At 28.3% G+C, this 23082-nt stretch overlaps 1 protein-coding gene and 2 long non-coding RNA genes across 14 annotated transcripts in view; 2 read left to right on the top strand and 1 right to left on the bottom strand.

The window, feature by feature from the left end:
* The window catches only part of LOC100650027, a 36736-nt gene that overhangs the window by 5863 nt on the left and 7791 nt on the right, over positions 1-23082 (top strand). The window contains exons 3-15 of one of the 12 annotated variants that reach the window (XM_048413845.1): positions 1010-1315; positions 3279-3467; positions 3638-4145; positions 4364-4594; positions 4813-5115; positions 5383-5517; positions 5723-6480; positions 7134-7308; positions 9462-9794; positions 12710-12746; positions 14664-14806; positions 20692-21018; positions 22675-22680. In XM_048413845.1, coding sequence (XP_048269802.1) covers positions 1010-1315; positions 3279-3467; positions 3638-4145; positions 4364-4594; positions 4813-5115; positions 5383-5517; positions 5723-6480; positions 7134-7308; positions 9462-9794; positions 12710-12746; positions 14664-14806; positions 20692-21018; positions 22675-22680 — 3451 coding nt within the window. Of the gene's footprint in view, positions 1-1009; positions 1316-3278; positions 3468-3637; positions 4146-4363; positions 4595-4812; positions 5116-5382; positions 5518-5722; positions 6481-7118; positions 7309-9461; positions 9795-12709; positions 12747-14663; positions 14807-20691; positions 21864-22674; positions 22681-23082 lie in introns of those variants that run through there. The other 11 variants (XM_048413849.1, XM_048413842.1, XM_048413846.1 and 8 more) reach the window with 11 other exon arrangements.
* Positions 850-2333, bottom strand: LOC125386765. The gene is made up of 2 exons (XR_007227167.1): positions 2046-2333; positions 850-1275 (listed from the first exon to the last, which is right to left on the bottom strand). It is a non-coding gene; the product is annotated as an uncharacterized LOC125386765 (long non-coding RNA).
* On the top strand, positions 2122-3003 carry LOC125386767. The gene is made up of 2 exons (XR_007227168.1): positions 2122-2252; positions 2327-3003. It is a non-coding gene; the product is annotated as an uncharacterized LOC125386767 (long non-coding RNA).

Raw genomic sequence — 23082 nt, 5'->3', positions numbered from 1 at the left:
TACATACAACAAAAATAAAAAAAATTTAATGTGTAATTTTTTATTAGAGTTATATTTGAAAAGTACTATTCCTTGTTAATGATAGTTTATATTTGAAGGAAGAAATATTGTACATTTATAATCTATATTTTAAATACATCAGTAACAGTATTTGTGTAATTTTAGGTACTACACTGAATACCATTTATATAAATCTTTAAAATATTTGTGGAAAATATAGCTTTTAAAAATCCCTATATCTTTTAAATAATAATAATAATCACAAAAATAATAAAGATTGGGATAATTCACTGCTACTTTATAGAAAAATAACTTCATCTTATGATATTAAAAATATTAATAAGGAGAAAGTGTTATTGGAAAATAGAAATAAAATAAATATAATAAAAATAAAATAATTAACAATCATTATATTACATATAATATTTCTGGTACTACCGTAAAAATGTGAATATATAAAAAATCCAGATAACTATTTCTAATCATAAGTAGAACTTAAATAACTTGTGTAGTTCTGTATATATATAGAAAAAAGAATATTTTTGTTATAGAATATTAATTTAAATAATAAATTAATAAATTAACTAATTTTCTGGATGATGAATTAAAGCATGAATTTAAATCTTGGTAATTTCACAATATTGTATTAAAAGATGTAATTTAGTTTGTACTGGTTAAAATGATTTTAAGAAAGTTTACAAGCTAGAAGTATGTTTTATTTATTCATTAAGATGCAATGAGATTGTAGACTAAGAAACATATATAAAAACGCATTTAATGTATGAAAGATGAAATATATAATAAATAAATAATATTAAAGAATGTATAAAATAAATAAAAAACTTCATATTTACTGAAGAATTTAATAAGAACTGTTATTTATTGGATTTTTACTGAAGTGTATAATCATAATGATAAATACATACAATAAATAAAATTGATTTTAATACTTTCTAAGATCTTTAAATTAAACATAGATTATAATCATAATTACTCTTTTCTTTCCTAGGACAACGAACATGGTGTCCGGTTTTACAGGTGACAGTCAACTATCTGTTGGTGTTAGCAGTGGTACAAGCAATGTTGGTGGTCCTCTTGGAACATTTAATTCGCTTGGTGCACTTAATACTAAACCGCTTTCTTCAAGCTCCTCGTCTGCCTCTGGACATAGTGAAGATGCACAACAATATGGTAGCCTTCCAGGTAGTGATCAGCAGAGTCACTCACAACAGGATGATAGTGGTCCTGAGGAAAGCCCTGTATACATTTTAACTTCTGCAAAGGGTGATCGCAGTTACAAATTAAGGGACTCCAGGTAAGTTACTTTAATTATATTGAAATATCTCTTCTGTATTTGGGGAATATATATATTTAATGAATAAAATTAATAAATATCAGAATTATAGTATATTTTCCATAAATAAACTATAATCTCTAATCTCTAATAAACTATAATCATTAATTTTGTATATAAAAAAAGGTAGTACAATTCATAATATGCGTTTAAAAATATATGTTTAAAGTAAAAAATTTATAAACATACTGAATAATTTTTTAAATGTAATAATAAATACTAATGTTAATACTTTCAACAAAGGAAAACTCAATATATTACGCTTTCTAAACTTTTTCAGATAATTAAAATTTTAATTTCAAAATGTTATATTAATTATATTAATCTCAAAAAATTCAGATTGTGATATTAAATTTCCAAACAATGTTTTATATTTAATATTGATATTTAGTAACATTATGTGTTTCATCATAAACAAATTACATTTTCACAAAACAAGAGGAATGAATAACTCACTATTATTTTTCTAATTCTATAATACTTGATTTATTAATAATTGATTTATTTTAGTCTCATAGCCTATTACAAGAAGATTGTTATTGGGTTCTTATTTCTAATTTCTTACACTATATTATATTCTTATATTGATCTCTTAGTTACTATGCTTTTTTAATTCTGTTATCTTTAAATTCAGTATTTGTAAAATACCTAAACGATTAAAGAATCAAATATTTATAAAAATTTTACCCACATTTTGAAATAATCGATAAACTTGTCAATGACACAATCGAAGTTTAGTCGATAAACATTACACAGCAATTGATGTTAGGTTAGATTGTATCACTTTTTGTTCTTAAGCTTAATTTGTGGTGATTAATGAAAAATGTATATCATATAAACTGTTTATTATTATATTAACAACAAACTTTTATATAAACTATTTTTTTATTAACAAAGTGTAAGTATTAACTACATAATAAATGATATAGCATAATAAAGTTTCCTACACTCTTTGTTTACATTATTTTACAGATACTATCAGTACTCATTTCGTAATGATTTTAATTAAGATAATCAGTTCAAAGTGACTCTAACAATACCATTTATTACGATGGAAAGTTATTTAATATAAATTTATTAAATAATATTGACGAAAACAATGTATTTTCATCTAGTAATTGTAATGCCTCTTTCTTATTAAAATTTGTTAAGTTGTAAAGCATTAAATATATTTCAGATGATTGTATTATTACAAAAATTTTTAAAAGAATACTATTAATATTTTGTATTATGTTTCACTTTTTTTCCAAGAAAATTTATGAATAAATTTAACATAATTAATGATGTAGATTAATGTTATTTATGATTGCAATAAGAAAATATTGATCTCCTTTCATAACTTTATTTTTAATATAATTATACATATGTACAAAGACAATACGGTTATAATATAAATCTAAATAAATATGAAAATTATATTAGATTTTTCTTATACTATAAACATATTTCTACAGATTTTCATAGATATTTGATATCTAAATAATTTATAATAAAATAAATATTGTCTGCATATTTTGTGTTCCCATTTATCTTTTGTTATTTTCTACTGTTGATTTTACATCAACATTAGTATAACATTTCATTGAATATAGTAGCATTTAATATTTGTATTTATGAAATAAATAATATGTCAGCATATGTTTCAAAAATTTTATGTTTATTCTATTTAATTATTTAATTCCTTATATATTCCTTTTACATTTTACTTCAATGGTGTTTAAACTTGATTTAATGTGTAATAAATAACCATATAAACATGTGGATTAAATATAATAAATAAATTTAAGGTATCATTTCTACAAATCTATTGTTTTATATTTTTATATATATATTTTTAACTTACTATATAACAATTTAATTTATAAAAAGTAGTTTTTACAAATAGTATTTTAAACGTTAATTTAAATATTTATTATTTTTTTAGAATTATAGAAATTGCTGGTGGACGAGAAGTTTTTTCTCAGAGTCGAGGTAAAGTAGCAGCTAGAAAATCACGCTTTCTTGCGGCATCAAATTCCTTAAATAATGAAGACATTCAAACAGATAACAAGCTATCAGTTAAAAGAAATAATAAATCACCAAACACTCAAACTATATGGGAATTAAGAAGCCGGTAATTTGAAAACTATTATCTACTTCTAATACACAAAATATATGATAAAATTGAACAAGAAAAATTTCATTTATTCATACGACTATCATATTTAATAAATTAGTTGTGTATTATTTTCCTAATGGAGGATTGTATATAATAATACAAATTATATATGACTGAAATTTTAGATGCGGTGATACAAGAAAGCAGCGTTCTAATAGAGAAGTCACAGAAACTGTATTTTCTTCAGAAATACATTCGGTGCGACATAATCCAACAAAATCTATTGACTATGATTCCCCTAAGAGCAATCACAGCAATCGTATTATTAACTATGACTCAATTTTGAATAGCAATAATGTAGAATATGGTATATCAAAAAATACTGCGGATCTTGATTATGGATTGTCAAAAAGCTGCATAGATTATCAATCAAATCACACTACGCCAGCAAGAAGCATGGCTATCGTTAGTGATGGTGAAGTAGTTGTCTTTGATGACATTGATGATAATTGGCAAAATTTGCGACTAGACTTAACTTCTAATAATACCAATCAAGTTACACCAACTAATTTAAGCCTCGAAATTGAGGAATCTCAAAGAGGTCGCATTCCTCCAGAACCCTTAAGTTCTAGCATTGGAAGTACACCGAGCCCAACAACGGCATATCATCGTAATACTTCAGAATTTTTTAAGGTGCCTATTTTTATTTGCTTGTTTTATCTATAATATATATTTGTATTTACACAATTAAATAAATGATCAGATTTCATTACATCTTCCTTTTTGTAGGATGAATATAATAAAATTATTTAAAACATTTAATATAGTAAAGCAATTGAGAAGTAAAATGTTTTCTATGCATTATTATCTAAAATAAAGTTTTAAATACTATATAGAACATATATTTTTAGGTTATTACTCCAGCTAGTGATTGTGAAGTAGACTCACCATCTTCAGAACATAATCACAAAGTAACAAGAGTAATTGGTGAATTACCAATAGCACAATATTCTGAAAGTCCACGACGTTATGGCGTACGCGATACTCAACTTCCATGCCTTTTGTCATCACCATCTGTATACATGGCACCAAGGCCTGGTTTTCCACAGAGAGTATTACCGACAACGCCAAGTCATAATGAGGTATGTTTCAAATGAGTAGCTACATTTTCCTGTGTTATTATACAGAGTGTATAGTGTGACTTAAAGACCTTAACAATTTTTAAAGTCTTTTATAAGTTTATACATATGTATAATTATCTTTAAATTTAATAAAATTCAAATTTGAGAAGGAAGAGGGAAGGTTACATTATTATATCAAGAAAATAGAAATTACAGAATATTTTCATGTTTCTTTTTAGAAGGAGGATACTTCTGCAGAAATCATCGTAGAAAAGGCTGTGGTAGAAACAAATATAAATTATTCTGATGATCAAGCTGTAAATGCCTCTCCTCCGTCTCCTAAAATTGAAGATGAAGAAGAAGACTCCTTAAAACCATCAACTATACCCACAGATAATATAAGCAATCTGGTATCGTCTGGTGGTAGTACATTTGATTATTTATATGAATTCTCAGAAACTCGAAAAGTACTTGAGGAATTCTTTAAATGTCCACCACCAACAAAAGAAAAGGAAAACAGTACTGAGTCTTTCCCATTTCAGGTATCAACATTTTGTTTATTTTATATGTATTATAATCGACAAAAGTAATATTTACATAAATACACATTTAATACTATAAACATTTTAAGTTTATTTATGCCTTAGTTAAAGCTTTTAATTCTTTTAATGTAACTTTATCTTACAATGTTAGCACATGATTTACATTAAAAAGCATTTTCTGACTTTTGTTGCTTGTACTAAAATTGATTTTTTTATGATGGTAACTATATTTCGAACTACTGCTTATAATCATATTCTTTTCTCAAGGACTTGGATTATGAACTGCGGAGACAAGGAGGAAGTGCTTATGTTGGTCAACGATTAGCTAGTGGTCCACCAACAACGGAGGAAGTTCTAGTTCACGAATCTCCCAAGAAGCAAAGAGCAGATTTTCCACAAAATGTAAGAATATTCATACAAACAAATTTCTAAATGTGTATATATAGTAATTTTTATTTGTATATAAGCCATTAATCAAATTTGAAGTTAATCATCAAAAATCGATCTACAATAAAAAAAAGATAAAGTCCAAAATATATTACATAGCATCGTTTCACTTAAAATAAAGTTATATTTACTTGAATTTTAGTATTTCGTCTCTTTTCAGGCTGGTGAACATGAAAATAATTTCTTAGACCTCTCAGTAGGTACTGGAAGTAGTGAGGATCTCGGAGAAACAGAGGTTGGATTGCAAGTTGGGCACTCTCGCAATTTTACATTGAGTCCTGAAACAACTGATTGCGATAGTAATTGTGGAGATCTCGATAGTGAAGTTTCATTAATGATGATGGATAATGAATTAATACCAGCTAGTGGTCTTCTTGGATCAGTTGGTGATTTAGGAAATAATTCAGATTCATTGAGAATATATGCTAGCATGCCAGTTCTTGAAGATGGCTTATCTAGTGGACATGCCAGTGATACTGATAATAATAATCCAACTGTGATGTTGATGAAGCGACAAATTAATGAAATTGAAAAAGAAATTATTCAACGTAGTCGTATTAATGATAGTACTCATCCAACTACCACGGAGAATGATTCAATTGGGAAAGATCTCTCTGGCTTAAATGTCGGCAAAGATATTTTGCATTCCTTAAAAACTTCATCGCCTGATCTATTTGTTCCTAAGAAAGAAAATTCGTATGATACAAATGAGCTTCAGCTTGATGGTTTGGATCCTCTTGGCACACCGCCACCGCCAGCACCTCAGGCTAGACAAAGCGTTAATCTAGAAATAGGTGGTGAAGTTGAAGCTGCTATTAAAGACATTAGAATGGCTTTGCAAAGGACTAAGACTTTACCTGTAAAATCTTCTACAGAAGAACCAGCTGAACCTAATGTCAGTCCTATTTGGATACCAAGGTATTTCACTTTCCTTTTTTTAAAATTTGTATTCTTTTATTTGTTTTGCAAATACTTGTATATTTTTAATACGAATTAAGGCAACAGCAATTATATTTGAATTTTAATTTATATGTTATATATTAGTATTTTTGCTATTTCTCTCGTTCTTTCAAAATTTTAAATAAAATCTTTCAGTATCATATTTCATTCTTTTAAAGTTTGCACTAAAATACCCGATATGAGCAATAAAAATTACAAACATGAATTATGTGTATTGTTAAACATCTTTATATTTACATAAATAATTTATAACGTAAGATTTTATCTATTCTACAATAGTATTTATTGTTACTATCATACACATCAATCCACAGAGTATTCTTTATTGACAGAAATACATATATTTATTTTAGTTATTATAGACATCATTATTATAAATTTTTAATCTGAATATTTTCTTATATAAATATTTGTACTATTTAAATGGCTATAATAATATTTGTACTATTTAAAGTCTCGATAATCTATTGTAAAATAAAAATATTAAGAATACAAAATATTGTAAAAAAGAAACTATTTTGCATAATAAATTAATCATTCATATTTGTATTTGAGATGTAATTACTGTTCTTTAAGAACATCTAACTAAAATGTAGTCTATCGGATGGCAGGCGGAGAATTTGCGTGGAAAATAATAGCGAAGAGTCGGAAGTTCGTCGTACGGGTGAAGAAGCAGATGTTGAAATCGAGGAGGGTCCAGATGAAGAAGAGGCAGATACTGACCTCGAAACTGATCGTTTACTTGGACAGCAAAGAACAGACGACCAGGGTTTTTACGACGACAAGGTAAGATATATAATAATAAAATAATATTATTCAATAAGGTTTTTTTAAATCACAATCTTATGAATTAACGAAATAATCTTCGCGCAAATTAGTAAAATTAAAACACACCTCTAAAGATAACAGTATACGTATATGTACTATACATATAAACTGAAATCGTCATGTATTTTGTTGCAGGCGAAATGTATAATATTAAAAAATAATATCTAATCAAAGATACCGAGTACATATAGTACAGCTTTCTTTCTAGTACGAACTTTAACTTTTCTCCACTTTTTTATTATTACAGTTATCTTCTTATGTTATCGTGTTAACTTTATTTTTTTAAAATAATAAGTATTTAAAAATTACTGTTGATTTTTATTATTCTAAATATTTATTAAAAAAACATTTACAGCAATTTAGAATATGGTCCTTACAAATGTTGAACCAGGTTCTGTCAAAGATTTTTAATAATTTTAACCTTTAATAATGAAAATTAAAAATTTATCGATATTTATCATTTATTCAGTAAAGTTTTTTTTATTATTGCCATTTATAATTCGGATTATACAATTAACAAAATACTTTGTATTAAAAATATTACTTTTCATATATAACCACGCAAATATATGTATGTACAAATTATTATTATCGATACTCTATGTTAGAAGGTATCTGTTGATTCAGTATTTTATTAGTAAATAATTATGTACAGGGTATTTGAAACTTATTTGTCACGAGCATCACAGTGTTATTGCCTCTGAATTGTCAAAGATCTGCAAAAAAGTAGCCGCAAAATTGACCATGACCTTGTTGATATTAAAGGTCAACATTTTTTTGGTTGCATCGTATTTTATTCATCGTGAGGACAAAAAGTATCCAAAGAATCGTAAATCGTAACTCAATAGTTCTCTTGGGGAAAAAATGTTAAAGTTCCATTAATTTTTAAATTCACTTTATTTGTAATTTGCTTACATTGTACAGTCAGCTGCAGGAAAAGTAGCATCTATTGTCATACATAGGCACTCCAGATCTACTATTATAAATTCCATATTTCCCTTTCTTTTCTCTCGCAGCCCCGGACTCGTATTTCTACATTCCAAATCAATTTTTCTCCTAGATTACGCCCTGACTTTAGATGATAAGAAAATTGATGCACCGGTTGGCTAGTATGAGATGGAGCAGCATCATCGATCGATTCAACAATTTTTTTATCGTCAAAGTCAGTGCGTGATCTTGGGGAGAAATTTAGTCGGAATGTAGAAATGCGACTTCGGAAATAAGAAAGGCTAATTAACGAGAAAGAAAAAAAAAGAAGATATCGAATTTATAATAGTGGATTTGGGATATCCATATGTGACGATAAATGCTACTTTTCCTGTATTTAACTGCCAATTGTGCATAAGCATATTGCAAAGCAAGTTTTAAAATTAATGGAACTTCAACATATCTTTTTTTTTTTTCAAGAGAACTATCGAGTTGCGAACCACGGTTCCTTGGATACCTTTCGTCTTCACGATAAGTAGAATATGATGCAACAAAGAAATTTGATCTTTAACGTCAAGGTCAAGGTTACATTGAGGATTCAGGGTGTAGAAAAATGCTGTGATTATGACAAATCAGTTTCAAATATCCTATATATATCAACAACAAAACTCTTTTATTCGTTAATGATTAATAATTCTCATATTATACAACTTATTTGATGATATGATAACATATAATTGTTCAATGGTCTTAATCCTTTATTTAGTAATACAGAAAATATTTTTAAAATATTCTGCAATATCTAAGAGAAGTTCAATAAAGTTCATTAATTATAAAATAATGTTATTTAACAATAAATAAATTTAATAACAATAAAATATCATTTAACTGAATAAGATACTATTTACGATTAGAAAAAATTGTTGAGGTAAAATTAACCGTTATTTTTACACGGAAAATATTTTAATTTATTTCACAGCTTCTCGATCTTTATCGTCCCCTTCTCGTGTATTCTGCGAAGAAACATATTATAATGTATAAAGATTAGTTTATTCAGAATACGTTAAACTAAATAAAGGATTAAAGAAAATAAAAAATATGCCTTAGGTAGTGCATGATCTGTGTAGGGGTATTATCTTAAGGGTAAACAGACTAACATAATAAATATAATTGGTGTTACATAGGGGTGGAGGAAGCCTAAGACTAGGACAATGTTACCACCGATGAGTGGAAAAGTGCCAACTCCTAAGCAAACTCCCCCGAAAAGCCTGAGTGTCGTTCCGGTAGAAAGCCCGCTAGCACCTTCGGAACCCTTAGCTTCAACCTCAGCCTGTGTATCCACTTCCGCTTCTGCCTCTATTTCACCTCCTCCAGTAGTTTCCGTTATTCAAGCTCCGCCTTCCGATTGTGATGTTACTACTCCCTCACAACCTTCAACAAGTCCACAGAAGACTCCAGCCAAAAATTCTCCCTCGTCCCCTCAGAGTCTCAAGGAATCCAGCAACAAGGTGAAAAAGGTGCCCCTTCAATTACATTTCATCAACCTATCTTCTTTTATTATGGCTGCTACTAATCATACTGCTACTACTCTCTTTTCTATTCATTTATTATTACCATTAGTGCAAGTAACATATTCAGTTAAATAACAACAAACAACAAATACCAATTGATATATTTACTACAATCCTCATGTTATTCATTATTTGTTAAAAAAAAAAATCTCTCATTATTTAAAAATTAAATAATTATCAAATAATTGTTAATTAAATATTATCAAATATTATTAATTAAACTATTAATTAAGTTAAATTATTATTATTAAATAAATAAAAATTAAAGGTAGATTTCTCTGTTACAATTGTATATCATATTTTGATATTCATAAAATAATTAATAATTTCTCATGAATGTTTTTCAAAAGGATTTGTTTTTTTATTTTATTAATTTCGAAAATAAGTGTTCTGTAAAATTATAATGCTTTTGGGAGTTTTCTATCTATATTTATACCTTATATTTGAGTTCTGAAAATTTCGAGTTTTAGAGTAACTGATTGCATTTATTTGTAATCTTAGTACAATCCTCCTAATCAATAACATCATTTGCTATTTCTTCCACTACATACATAGAGACCATTCTATGGAGGATTCAGAAATCAATCAGTGCAAGTCCAACTTTCCCCGAAAATGAGTTACATAGTCCAAAAACTATTTTATTATTAAGATATTCCAATTGATAAAGTTGCTACTTCTATATGTAGATATACCATAGATTTCGGTACTTATGTCGACCACTGAGTTACAGGTCAAAATTATTCAGCGGACGATCAATGTAAGTCACTTTAAAGTCGCGTTAAGTTTACGCTTTGTTGTTTGTTATTTAGAGAATAATTTCAACGTGAGAGACAAAAAATGAAAATACGCACTTTTTGTTATCAGAAAATTATCTTTCTCCTGATAGTGGGCCTGATAATAATTACTTAGGAATGCTGTCCTAGATTTCGATGATTTTTTAAAATATTGTAGAAATTTTAAACAACTTTTCCCTCTGCATGTTACCGCTGGACTCTTTTAGTATTTGCAAAAAACTGTCGCTACCACTACAGTGAGTTCTACCTATGTGCGTATACCTGTGACATAGTCTACATCCATCAACCATTAATCTCGTTGTTTTGTACCATACTTCACGAATCGAAATAATTATTCACAACTGCATACGCGAAGCTGCAAGAAATGTGTTCGAAGATTTGTTCCGACGGGATAATATCAATAAAATATAAAGCTTAGTATGAATTATAATTCTGTTATTATTACCCAAATTATATTAGTCATAACGCGGCGACCAAATCTTAAAGACTAACTCGAACCTAACGTTGACCATTAAGGGTAATCATTTTTAATATGCTGTTGTGCACGAAGCTGTAATACGAAAGATCCGTGGAATACTTAACCTCGTTCAACCTTCGTTTATATATGCTACGTATAAACAAAAGATAAGATTTAGGCTTTCGTTAGCCTTTTAAATCCGACCCAGCCAGGCGGTCCGCAAACAAACTAACGCACATTGCTACGGGCGCCCAATTATATTCACTGTAACGATACCGACAGGTTCTGCGAATATTTCGAAAACTGAGATCGAGTGGAGGTTACATATACAGAAAAAAATTGCTTAGAATCGTGCCCTTAACGACATATTAAAAAGTTATAGAAATTCAATGTGGCGGCAGCTTTCTAAATAATTAACAAAATTTGTTGTAAAGAAAGTTTGCAGAATGATCTTCTATTTTATGAGATTTTATGAGAAAAGCCACATTGCATCCGAAGTCCAGAATATCGACTGACGAAAGAAATTAAAAAGAAACACATGTTTGATCTGATACGTTATACTCCATAGGTTTTATCGAATCTTGCCCACAATAAATGAAAAAATACTGGCATTCATATCAAAGGCAAATCAAATGAACTTTGATGCCAGTGGCTTCGAAAGTGATAATCTGGACAAATATTTGACATGTCACAATTCTTTGATTTAATCTGATTTCTATTAAAAATCATGGCGTTTCCTTTTCTTTCTCTTACGGTTAAGCTTATTCGTATGTCATCTTATAATAAAAATCGCTTTTTGCATCTTTATTAGAATCTCTCTTTTCTAATATTTATATCTATAACCATATAAATTGTAAAAACTTTCTTTATTTCGGTTTCAATGCTAATGGACTTGTACTGGTTTGCTTCTGAACCCCTCATATATAATTTCCATCTTTTCTTCCTTTTCGGTGATTAAATATGAATTGTATAATATACTAATCTAAAGAGATACATATCAATGCAATTTACAAACTATGTAAACACGAAGTAGTGATAAATAGTTACATAGTACGTCACAAGTGCATGCATATTAACAAATTCAAAACAGTTTTCGTTATTTTCATAATGCAAATAAAGTAGAGCCAGATGGTAACGATAATCTTTAAGTACGGTTTTATTAAAAAAAAGTAATTACCTTATTTTTCATTTTTCAGTCTTTTATTTTTCTTTTTTTTCTTCAGATTGCATTTTGAAAAATATTACAATCTTAAAACAATATTGCAATATTAAGATATCTAGACAATACAGAAGCAATGAAATAAAAAGTATATACAACCATACAGTATTTTTTAATCCATACAGTTTAATTTAATTATTAATTTTATAAAAAGAGATTCATGGTTCGGGTTAAGGTCTTTCAAAACTTATTTAACTATACATTAGATGCAATAAATATTTCTTCAAAACTTATTTATCGAGACAATTAGATTTGAAAAACTATTGCATGAATGAAGCTTTGATAAGTGGTACAAAATATAATTTGCAAAAGCACGTATTCATAATATTGTATGATGAATTTTCGCTTGTTTTAGTAGTGAAGTAATTGCAAATATTTTTATGTTTAATAGGAAAAAGAAGAGAAGAAGAAAAGCAGAAATAAAGAAGGTAATGAAAACTATTTCTATACTTTTTGCGAATACATACAAAGTACATGTTACTTCATTATTTAGTATTGCTTTTTGTAATAATTTTGTAATATTTGTAATAAGTGATATAACAATAATTTTTATCACTCACTGAAGAATGTTAGTTAATATCATGTGATATATTTTTCTGGCTGTAAATAGTATAGAAATATAGTGATACTATGTATGTGTGTGCACTTTTTGTAAATTATTTTTAAAATTTTATGTTAAATATTTGTGAATCAGAAAAAAGATCGCTTATCACAAATATTTTAGAAAATTAAGATAACATTGCTATGTTAGAAAACTTCATAAGTTAAAGGTGTATGAAATTAATTGTTTTTATCTTATTTGATGCATGATATAGATTAAAAAAGCAAAAAAGCTTAATTAATGCTTATTTAATCCTCTGCAATAATATTAAAGTTTATGTGGCGCTATAGATAATGTTACTTTTATGATTTTACTCTATAGTCGATTCAAAACAAGCTCTAAAGAATATTCCTAACTCTATTATTTTGATTATTTTAACTATTTATTTTCAAATTATGTACATACTAATAAATGTATAAAATGTGTCTTTCATTTGCTGCATTCCTGTTGGATATACTCGGTAAGTATTTTAAAGTAAAATTTATAATTCTTTCAAACTTGGAACTTGCAATATAATCAGTTAACTGTGGAAAGTTAATCAAAATTGCTCTTCATTTTACTTAACTGATATAACGCAACTTTTGATTTTACATTGATGATTGAAGATTGTAAGAATTATGTTTGCAATTTTGCTGTTTCTATAAATTTGGAAGGAATAAGAATAAGATTACTAATAATACTAAATAAGATTACTAATGGATAACTTAAGTAACAACATTGCTTTCAATTTACGTAACAGTTTTGCTGTAGCAAGCGAACTATCTAACTGGTTTATAAACATTAACATCACTGCATGTTTGGAAGGCATGAATTTGTATCTCTTTAAACCCTTTGATAAGATGACAGATAGCTTGATAATATCCGATCGGCTGATAAATATTTGATCTAATTCATTTTCCGAGAATATTTATGGAAGTTGATCAGTACTGTATGAAATGAACTTCTGTGATGTACTTATAATCTATTTAGATGTTAGATTTGTTAGAAAAAACTAAAAATTAAGAATGTCTATTTCGGTGGAATCATTTTATCTATTTATTACGTAACTGAATTGTATATGTATATTAGTTATACAACATTGGAAACTTCGGATCAAGCCTAGATCCATTGAAACTAGTGAAGAACTATTACAAGATATCAACTATGGAGTATAAGAAATATTGAGAATAAGAAGTGCTAAGAAAGGAAATTATATTGTTTTAATTAAATATAATTGATAATTATAATTTAAAGATTTATGTGATACGAATAAATATCCATATATGAAACATATATACTCAAACAGATACCAATTTTCCATACCTGACATTAGTTGTTGAATTTAAAGAGATAATAAATTAAATAAATCAACCAGAAAACGTATTCATTATCGGAATATGTTAAAGAACTATGAAAAACATCAAAATTGTACTATACTTGCTTGCTCTACCAAAACTTTTAACGCATACAGAACCATTTTGATACTTAATTACGAAACAAGAAAGAATTGGTAATTTTGTAAGAAGACTAAAAAAGATCAGAAAACGACATCAAGCAAACAGTTGATTAACAAGAGATATGGATATAACGTTAACAGACAATTTAAAAAATTATGAAACCTTGATGGGAAGCGTTCCTGTTGCAATACGCGCGTCTTCAATTAGACTCGTTCAGTCATCGTTTGATTATTCTTTGGTGTTCGGCAATTTGAACAAGAAGAAATCGCGTGAGAAGTCTAAATGGTACGTTTCTTTGAACGTTTCAGCTCTTCTCAACGATTCTTCAGTTTTGATCGAAGGAGTATTGTTCCGAGCCAGATACCTCGGATCTACTCAACTCGTCTGCGAAGGGGAACCTACCAAGTCGACTCGTATGTGTCAGGCAGAGGAAGCTGTGTCTAGGATAAAGGTACGCTTATCATTTTCTTATTATATGTTTGCATTTTACGCATACGCTCTTTACCTTACGACTTACTTCTTTCGTTTCCCTCCTTCAAAATTATATTTTTACTTCTTCGATATCATAGGATTTGATAATTATTCCACGTTAAATTAATCTGATTTGCGAAAACAGTAATTTACCAAGCGATATTTTACGATTTATTTAATACGAAAATTACACTGTGCATTCAACTACAGCATCCTTATTAACATTCCTTTCAAAAATAAGAAATTAAGAAATAATTAAAATGTATGGAACAAGATACGGTAGGATATAGAATGTGTAACTTGCATAAGAAAGAGCAAAGAATATGACATGCATTTTTGTATTTAGGATGCCGGAAAAATTCTACACGCAATTTACTTAAAAATTACAAACGATGAAAAAGTAAAATCAGAAAACGTAATTAATTTGATGTGGAATTTTCTTATATATTTTATTTTAATGAAACCTATCGCTGAGTCCTATTCTATACGGTTATCTGATCATAACCATATGTATTTATAATTAGCAACATATTTAAATATGTTAGGATATCTAATGTCAAGTTAAACGTTACATGCACTCATTTACATTCTATGTGCGCGGTAGAGATCACGTATAATTTTCATAACTCTCGCATTTATCGCGCGTTACTTATAACATTATTATAAACGATTGCAACACTGCGAAGTAAGGGTAGATTGTCCACTATTAGACATATTTGTATCGTTTGCACAATTCATTCGGTAAATGCATGGCAGATCTTTAGTTCCTTCGAAACTTCATAATTCATAGGTAAAGACCTGCTGCTATCGTAAGCATTCCTTTTTTGTTCATTTCTTTTTTTTTTTTTTGTTAATACAGATATGTTTGTATATACGAACAATGGTTTATGTTGTGGAAAGATTACAAGAAGGGAAAAATAATTCCTACTTATAGAAGATTTGTGTTTGATAAACGTGAAATTTCTCGATCGTGAAAACAAAATGATTCGTACTTTAATAGAATATTAATGTGCATAATTAATTATTGAGTTTCGATCATTCATTGTATAAGACACGCATTCAATTTTTACTCTTTTAATATCAATATAGCTCTCGATAAATAATATAAAAAGTATGTTCTTAAGATATTAATTGTATCTAACTTTTACTTCGAGGTTTAATGCGTGCATATATGTATAAAATAATTATAAGATCAATGGCAGAAACATCTGAACATAATAGTACATCGTACGAATTTACTTAAATATCTCATTCCCTCCTTAATCAATATTAATTTCAATGTACGAGGAGTCATTTTGATATTTGATGTTTTTATTACTTAATCTTGGAACTTTCCATTTATCAAACACTCTATAAAGAATATATTACATTGAATTCAATAGGATCTTCAGATCTTATCTTTAGATAATCTTATCTTTAGATAGGATTAAAATTTCAATAATTTGAATAATCAAATGTCTTTTATTTGTTCTTCACAGTATTTTTTGTTTATACCTGTAGATAGTTATTACATATACATACATAATATATGTTCGTTTATACCTATTGCGTTATCTGTGCAATATATGCAAGCTGTTAAATATTACGGTGATTTATATGAGATATATCAAGAAAACTATTGTTTAAAATAATTTATGTCGAATACTTATAGAAGTGTAATATCTTTTCGGTAGCTCTATAAGATGTATGTATATGCGATTTATGTGTATTACAGTAATATAATGCACTGACGCGTCCTTGCATGTACAATAAAATGCAATATAGAATGTCATAAAAAATATGTATTATAAAAATTTATATGTATTTTATTAAATTTTAGCTGATAAATAGACTAGTATAAAAGTATGTTCAAACAAAATAAATTAAAGTTTTTGCTAAGATACTTCAGTTAAACCTGAGAGTTTTTCCCACAAGTTAGGAATATCGCGAAAACGAAGGATTATATTCGAAGTTAACCTTTCCTCAGAATTTCAACACAATTCTTGTTTTATTGATTTCTAATCCTATATTATGTAAATGTAATTTCTGGTAATATAACATTAAGAAATCATTGACTAATGTACACCAAATAAATAATTTCTGAATCAGCAACACGTTGATTGCCAACATTTTACTTAATTGAATTATCGGATACGACTGTTTAAAATTAACAACAATCGAATTAAATCTAATATAAAATAGAAATAATAATTTCGAACAACCTCATATATTAAACGAAACTTTGAATTTAAAATATTAAAAAGATTGCCTTGTTTAAATTCTGATTAAAAAAAAAAAAAGAACACGTGATTCGATATGCTGGGAATTTTAAAATATTTAACATGAAATGAAACATCGCTAATAAGAATCAACATTTTAATGTAGAATGTTAATAATTTAGAAGTAACAGTAAGATGAATTATCAATTGATAAAAAGAATTGATCGTGTTGTGGATTCTGAATGCTCTATTTAAATACGATATATTTTTTGTATTTTATTATAATACCAAGCAGATACGTTGTTTTTAAGAAAGCAAAGGTACGGTAATTTTGAATTTTCTCTATGTATTTTTCATAAACTCATGTTTCACTCGGTATAAGAAAAGACTTACATTATTAGCATTTGACTGTGCTTTTTCTACACACATGCTTTGATCACGTCTCTTCTGATGAATTAGTGTTTTGTTCCATCTTTACACCGAACTATTTTATACATTATCATATACCTTTGTAATTCAATCGTTTAGTATTCGAATAATTTTCTAATTACAATATTCTAGAAAAGTTACATAAAATGATAAAACTTTAAAAAAGATAAAAGATTTAATTTCTCGATAAATTTTTATGCAAAATATTACTAATTGAGTATAAGAGAACAATTTTACGCATCGTATGTTATTTAGATATTATATTAGCTAATGTATAAATTTTACATAAAATATTTAATAAGCAGTTTCGAATCAAACAGATTGATGGTATCTCAAAAAATGCGAATATCGATGTAAATATATAAATTAAAGTAAAATATAATTAATATCTTGAATTAAACTTTTGGTCGAGATTTTTAAAAAACTTTAAACTTAAGAGAGATAATATTTAAAAGAGGAAAGTAATTTAAATTTACACGATAATTATAATAGCATGGTTTACACCACGTTGTAAGATGATATTTCTATCTATGTATAAAAATATAATGTCTTTTAATTGCATAATTTATTGTTAAAATTATACAGGATAATCTACTACAATATAAAAGTATAAAGTATGAAAATTTTTGTCTGTTCGTATGGAAAGTCATTTGGAATAAAAAATAACTTGTATTTCTCAAAACTGAGTTGTAATATTAAACTTAAGACTTTCCAATAACAACAGTAAAATTTCGAATTGCAAGGAAACTTTAAACTGTAAGTACATAAGTACATATCGGGATCTATGTTCCTATTTATAATGTTTTACGTGCAGAATGATCACCCAAACAATCTGTTCGGAATTTTTATATTTTTCAGAAATTAGTCTTAACGTGTAACATACTATGCTATAATAGTGATAACACGATTGCTCAATACCGTCTGTATAAAAGTATTATGTCAAATATTCTACTAATAAATAAATTAGCAAAAATATTACAATGTACTGAAGTGACATTTAATTATCAAATTAGACATTATAAAATGATTTTCACATTATTAGACAACTTCTACGTGAACTATTGCTTCTTATTTATATAATTTTCAAAATTCTTCGCATTTTCACCTAAACATTTTTATATACATAATTACACAGTATTGTTTAATCATTCTGTAAATGAATTTTTTTAGGAAATATTCGAATACTAAGACATAGTTTGATTGTACACAAGACTAATTTGGGGATTGATCTGCATTAAAATTGATCACTACGTAAAAAAGTCCGAATGTTCTCTAATAGTCACCCCTTCCTCATGTTACTGCCACCACCACCACCTACCTATCGTTCACTTTTTTTATGTGATTTTGATGTTTCTCTGTGTTTATCTGTCTCGGATAGGAGCTGGATAAAATACCAAATATAAGCATATATCTATAGATATAAACAAATGAAAACGTTGCTTTTGTTAACTATGCCATGTATATACCAGTGATAAATTAATACAATAAGATTTAAAAATAAGATTATGGCTTTTGCAAACCAAAGCACAATAAAATCGTTGTATAATTACATTGGTAAAAATTAACGCACTATGCATGTATTTACATGCTTGGAAGATTCGGACAATGTATTTTAAATATATTGGTATTATTCATGAAAAAGAGGCATATTTATTCGGCTCCTTTACGATTACTTTCTTGTGTATACATAGTTGTCTGCCCTACTTTGCTTCGTAGATTGTACGCAACACTATGTCTCTTTCTGCACGATCGTGTATTATAAAAATTTCGTGTAACATAAATCACAGTATAGAAGGGGAAAAAATGTATAAAGTGCATTAATATCGATGGACTTATGTGCTTCACATTAGCGTATGAACTGATACGTTAATTCCGAAATAAGAATGTCACACTTTAATTTCAATTTGCCTTTGAAATTCTTTATACGCGGCAGTATCTGTAGCGCACAAAAAAATATAATAAAAAGTAAAAGTCGGCCTTGATAAAACGAAGCTAATATTTTATTATATTTCATTGTAACACGTACATATGTAAGGTAATTTTAGATACTTTTTGAGGAAAGAAAGAATATTGCACGTATCACACTCTAACTTCGAAAGTGACACAACTCGAAGATTCAAGAAACTAAGTTTCTGAACATAATAACACGTTATTCTGATAATCAACTTATCAACAAGAAGAGGCATACTCGTAAGATGGATTTTCCAAGTAACGTCATTTCTATTAAGAACGCGATATATGTATTTCAATATATCTGCGTTATTTTCGAATCTGAAACGGAGGATATAAATATTAGAAACACGCAGCGTCTTAAAATAAATGTGTCGTTAAAAGATGAACTTGTTTCAAGACTTAGTTTTAAAATATTATTAATAATTATGAACTGTTAATATTTCTATAATTCTTGCAAACGGTTTATTTTTACAATTGATATTTATAAAGTGCCATATAATCAAAGAATTTGTAAATAATTTGATTTCAAGATATATTATCATAATATATCAGGAAATGATTCGTAACTCATTTATGATTTTACACCTAGAAACTCGATGAAAATTAATATTATTAAATTTGTTAAATGTTTAAATGTTTCTTAAGAATCATAAAAATGTATAGATCTGTACAGATCTGCACGATGTCCTAAATTTGAACAACGATAGGACATTCTCCGTGTGAAATGATGAGTGCCAACATCTCGAAGCATGATACAGTACCAGCTTCTATCGTATACAATTCAGTGGTTCTGTACAGTTTGTTGGCTTATACTTCAAACGCTTCACACGAATTTCGATCTGATCTGTGTGTGATTTCCATCATACCGATACTTCAAAGTTAATATTTAGCAAACGTCAAGTTATTCCGTAACACACTTGCTCCAACCAAAACACGAAATAGAACAAATATAATACCGATCGTGTATTAATGTATTTATGTACGTATTCGGTAAAAGGAAAATAACAAGCCGATTAAGATCAAACGTAATGAATTTTCTTTGCTCCGAATCGAGTTTAGTTCTGTATTTACCATGGTGAAGAATGTACGATAGAGAAGAGAGTAGAACGACAGTAAATTTGAGAAATGTAAATGCATTGTAGAGGAAAAGCAAAAAAAAAAAAAAATAATAATAATAAAAGTGGGAAATGAAAAGACGAAAAAATTGTCCGCGTTTGCTCGTGGTGTCGGTGGTGCGTGGTAATGTGACTAGCAAGAGCATTTGTTTTGTTTATCGTTACGGAAGGAGGGGCCAATGACTACGGGTATGCAGGCTACGCTGTTAAACTATGGGGGGCAGCAAGGGTTTGGTCGGTGCAGCGTTGCATCGCAAGGAAGCTTCGAGGAAGATGAATGCGACTCGAGTGAAGAACTCATAGGGAACGCATCTGGTGGGGGCCAGTCCGAGTCGCAGACTGTGGGGCTCCAACCAAAACTGGCCCCGATCAGTGGCTCTATGGAGCCCACCACCGTTTTCAGGCTTCACTTTCTCGGATCGGTTGAAGTTGAAGAGGAAGGGAGACGTAAGCGCCTTAACAACCACATAGTGCGGGAGGCTGTGACTAAGATCAAGGTCCGCCCTCCAACCCTTAGATGTATCATTATATTCTATTCTATAATCGTTGTTATGTTCGACTCTCCTACCTGCAACAGATTGCTTTTTTTATTTCTCGTTTCTCTTTACATTACACCTTCGCTTTCTTTCACTGACAACGAGTACACAAATTTTACGTACATATTACTTACCTTAGTTCTTGAATCCCTCAAATTTAATTATTCGTCCGATACTCTAATAAATATATCCTCGTTTTAAGGAAAGAATTTTAGCGCTTTAAATAGCAAATTAGGTATTGAAGAGTGAAAACTCTTAGATAGCTCGTAGTATTACACGGCAAATGCTTTGTAGTGAATGCTGCAGTTAACAAGATAAAGTAATAAATAGAAGATGCAAAAAATAATTTACTTAATAAAAGACATTATTCCACAGAAAGATATACCACGATAATCTGTCAGGCGTACGCAAGCTTTTGACATATCTGACATCGTCTTTTTTCTCGTCGATTGTAACAAAAATGTGTGACGATACCTTTTAGGATATGTACAAGAATGGCAACATCTCGCAACATCGATAATGTTAGACACCTTTTGCCAGACATTGACTATTTTCAAAAGTAATGAAACTATTGCTTGATCAAATTACAGTGTTTTCTAAGAGACGCTTCCTTCCGTAAAAAGAAATGAAAAATAATGTTTATGGCGAGGAACCAACCGCACGAAAGAACGTGAAAGGAAGAATAATCAGGTCTTGCGCGTATAGCTCGCCTGTATAGGACCAGTAATTGGTGCAAGAATCCGTATATTGTCCTGGTTAATAAGCAAATTCCGATGCTGATGTAGATTTCAACGTTAGCGAATGTTCGGATTAAGCAAAATGTTTTACGGCCGTTTGATCGCCGCTAGAGACGCTATTAAAATGTAGCTTCCAATTTCTAATAATTCTATGTTTTTATTACTTATTTATCTACTATATTACGTATTCTCTTAAAGAGCCACTTTTCTCTTATCAAATTTACGTTACAATTGAAGTAAAATTCAATGATTATTACCGTCTCACAACACTAACTGATATGTTATCAAGTAACAGTTTCGTACAAGTTGAAAACACTCAAAATCAGTACTTAAAGCAGAAACGAACAAGAAAGTAAACATTTATACATATCAATAAGATAGAAGGATAAGATAATTATAATATTTCAAAGATAACGTGAGAAAAAAATATTTTTCTTCGATAGATTAATAATTGTTTAATTGTTTTAAATGTGTTTTAAATGAAAACTATCTAGATTTACTCGTTGTCAATGAAAACGGGTGTAACTAGACATGATTATTTAAACGAATTGTACTTTGAATGTATAATATTTTTCACAATTATACGTGACACACATATTTGATTAGGTTTTCTTATTAAACTCTCAGGTTTACGGAAGTTTCGAATTTCAAGTTTATTAGTATAGAAAAAATACATATGGACGTGAATTCTGTTTCACCAAACTTACTAACAATCGCATTTTCAATATTGTGCATCATTCTTTGCATTAAATTTAAACATGATATATAGTAAACTTACAGCATCTTTTCTTACTGTTCTTTACTGTATAATATTGTTAATCTCAATTAATTAATTAATTGCTTCCTTTATTTTATTCTACATGCTGCTTCTTCGTGATAGGCATTGGTACGTATCTTTTACAATACCATTTTAATTGAATATCTTTTTCATGTGTAACAAAGATACAAGATGAAAGAAAATATGTAGGTAGTTGAAAGTAGGGACTTCCATTTGGTACTTTTACTCTACACGATTTTTAATGAATTCGACGACAATGTCATTGATAACGATGCTTTTACGATAAGCTTTAAATTATTTGGTTTGCTAATAAATTGATATTGAGATAAAAAGGACAAGATAACTAGTGTTCCATCTCACAATTTTTGCTTTTTATGTAAATATTTTTGAAAATATTCATAAAAAATTCGTTGACGATATATGTGATGCAAAATACATATTGAAAAATATACATAATACTCGAAAGCACGTTAATAAATTTATTTTACTAATAATACTTGCAATTTTATA

This window comes from Bombus terrestris, chromosome 2 (genome assembly GCF_910591885.1).
Source record: "Bombus terrestris chromosome 2, iyBomTerr1.2, whole genome shotgun sequence".
Taxonomy (NCBI): domain Eukaryota; kingdom Metazoa; phylum Arthropoda; class Insecta; order Hymenoptera; family Apidae; genus Bombus; species Bombus terrestris.
The sequence above is the reverse complement of the archived record's forward strand: the minus strand, read 5'-3'. Positions and strand labels throughout refer to the sequence as shown.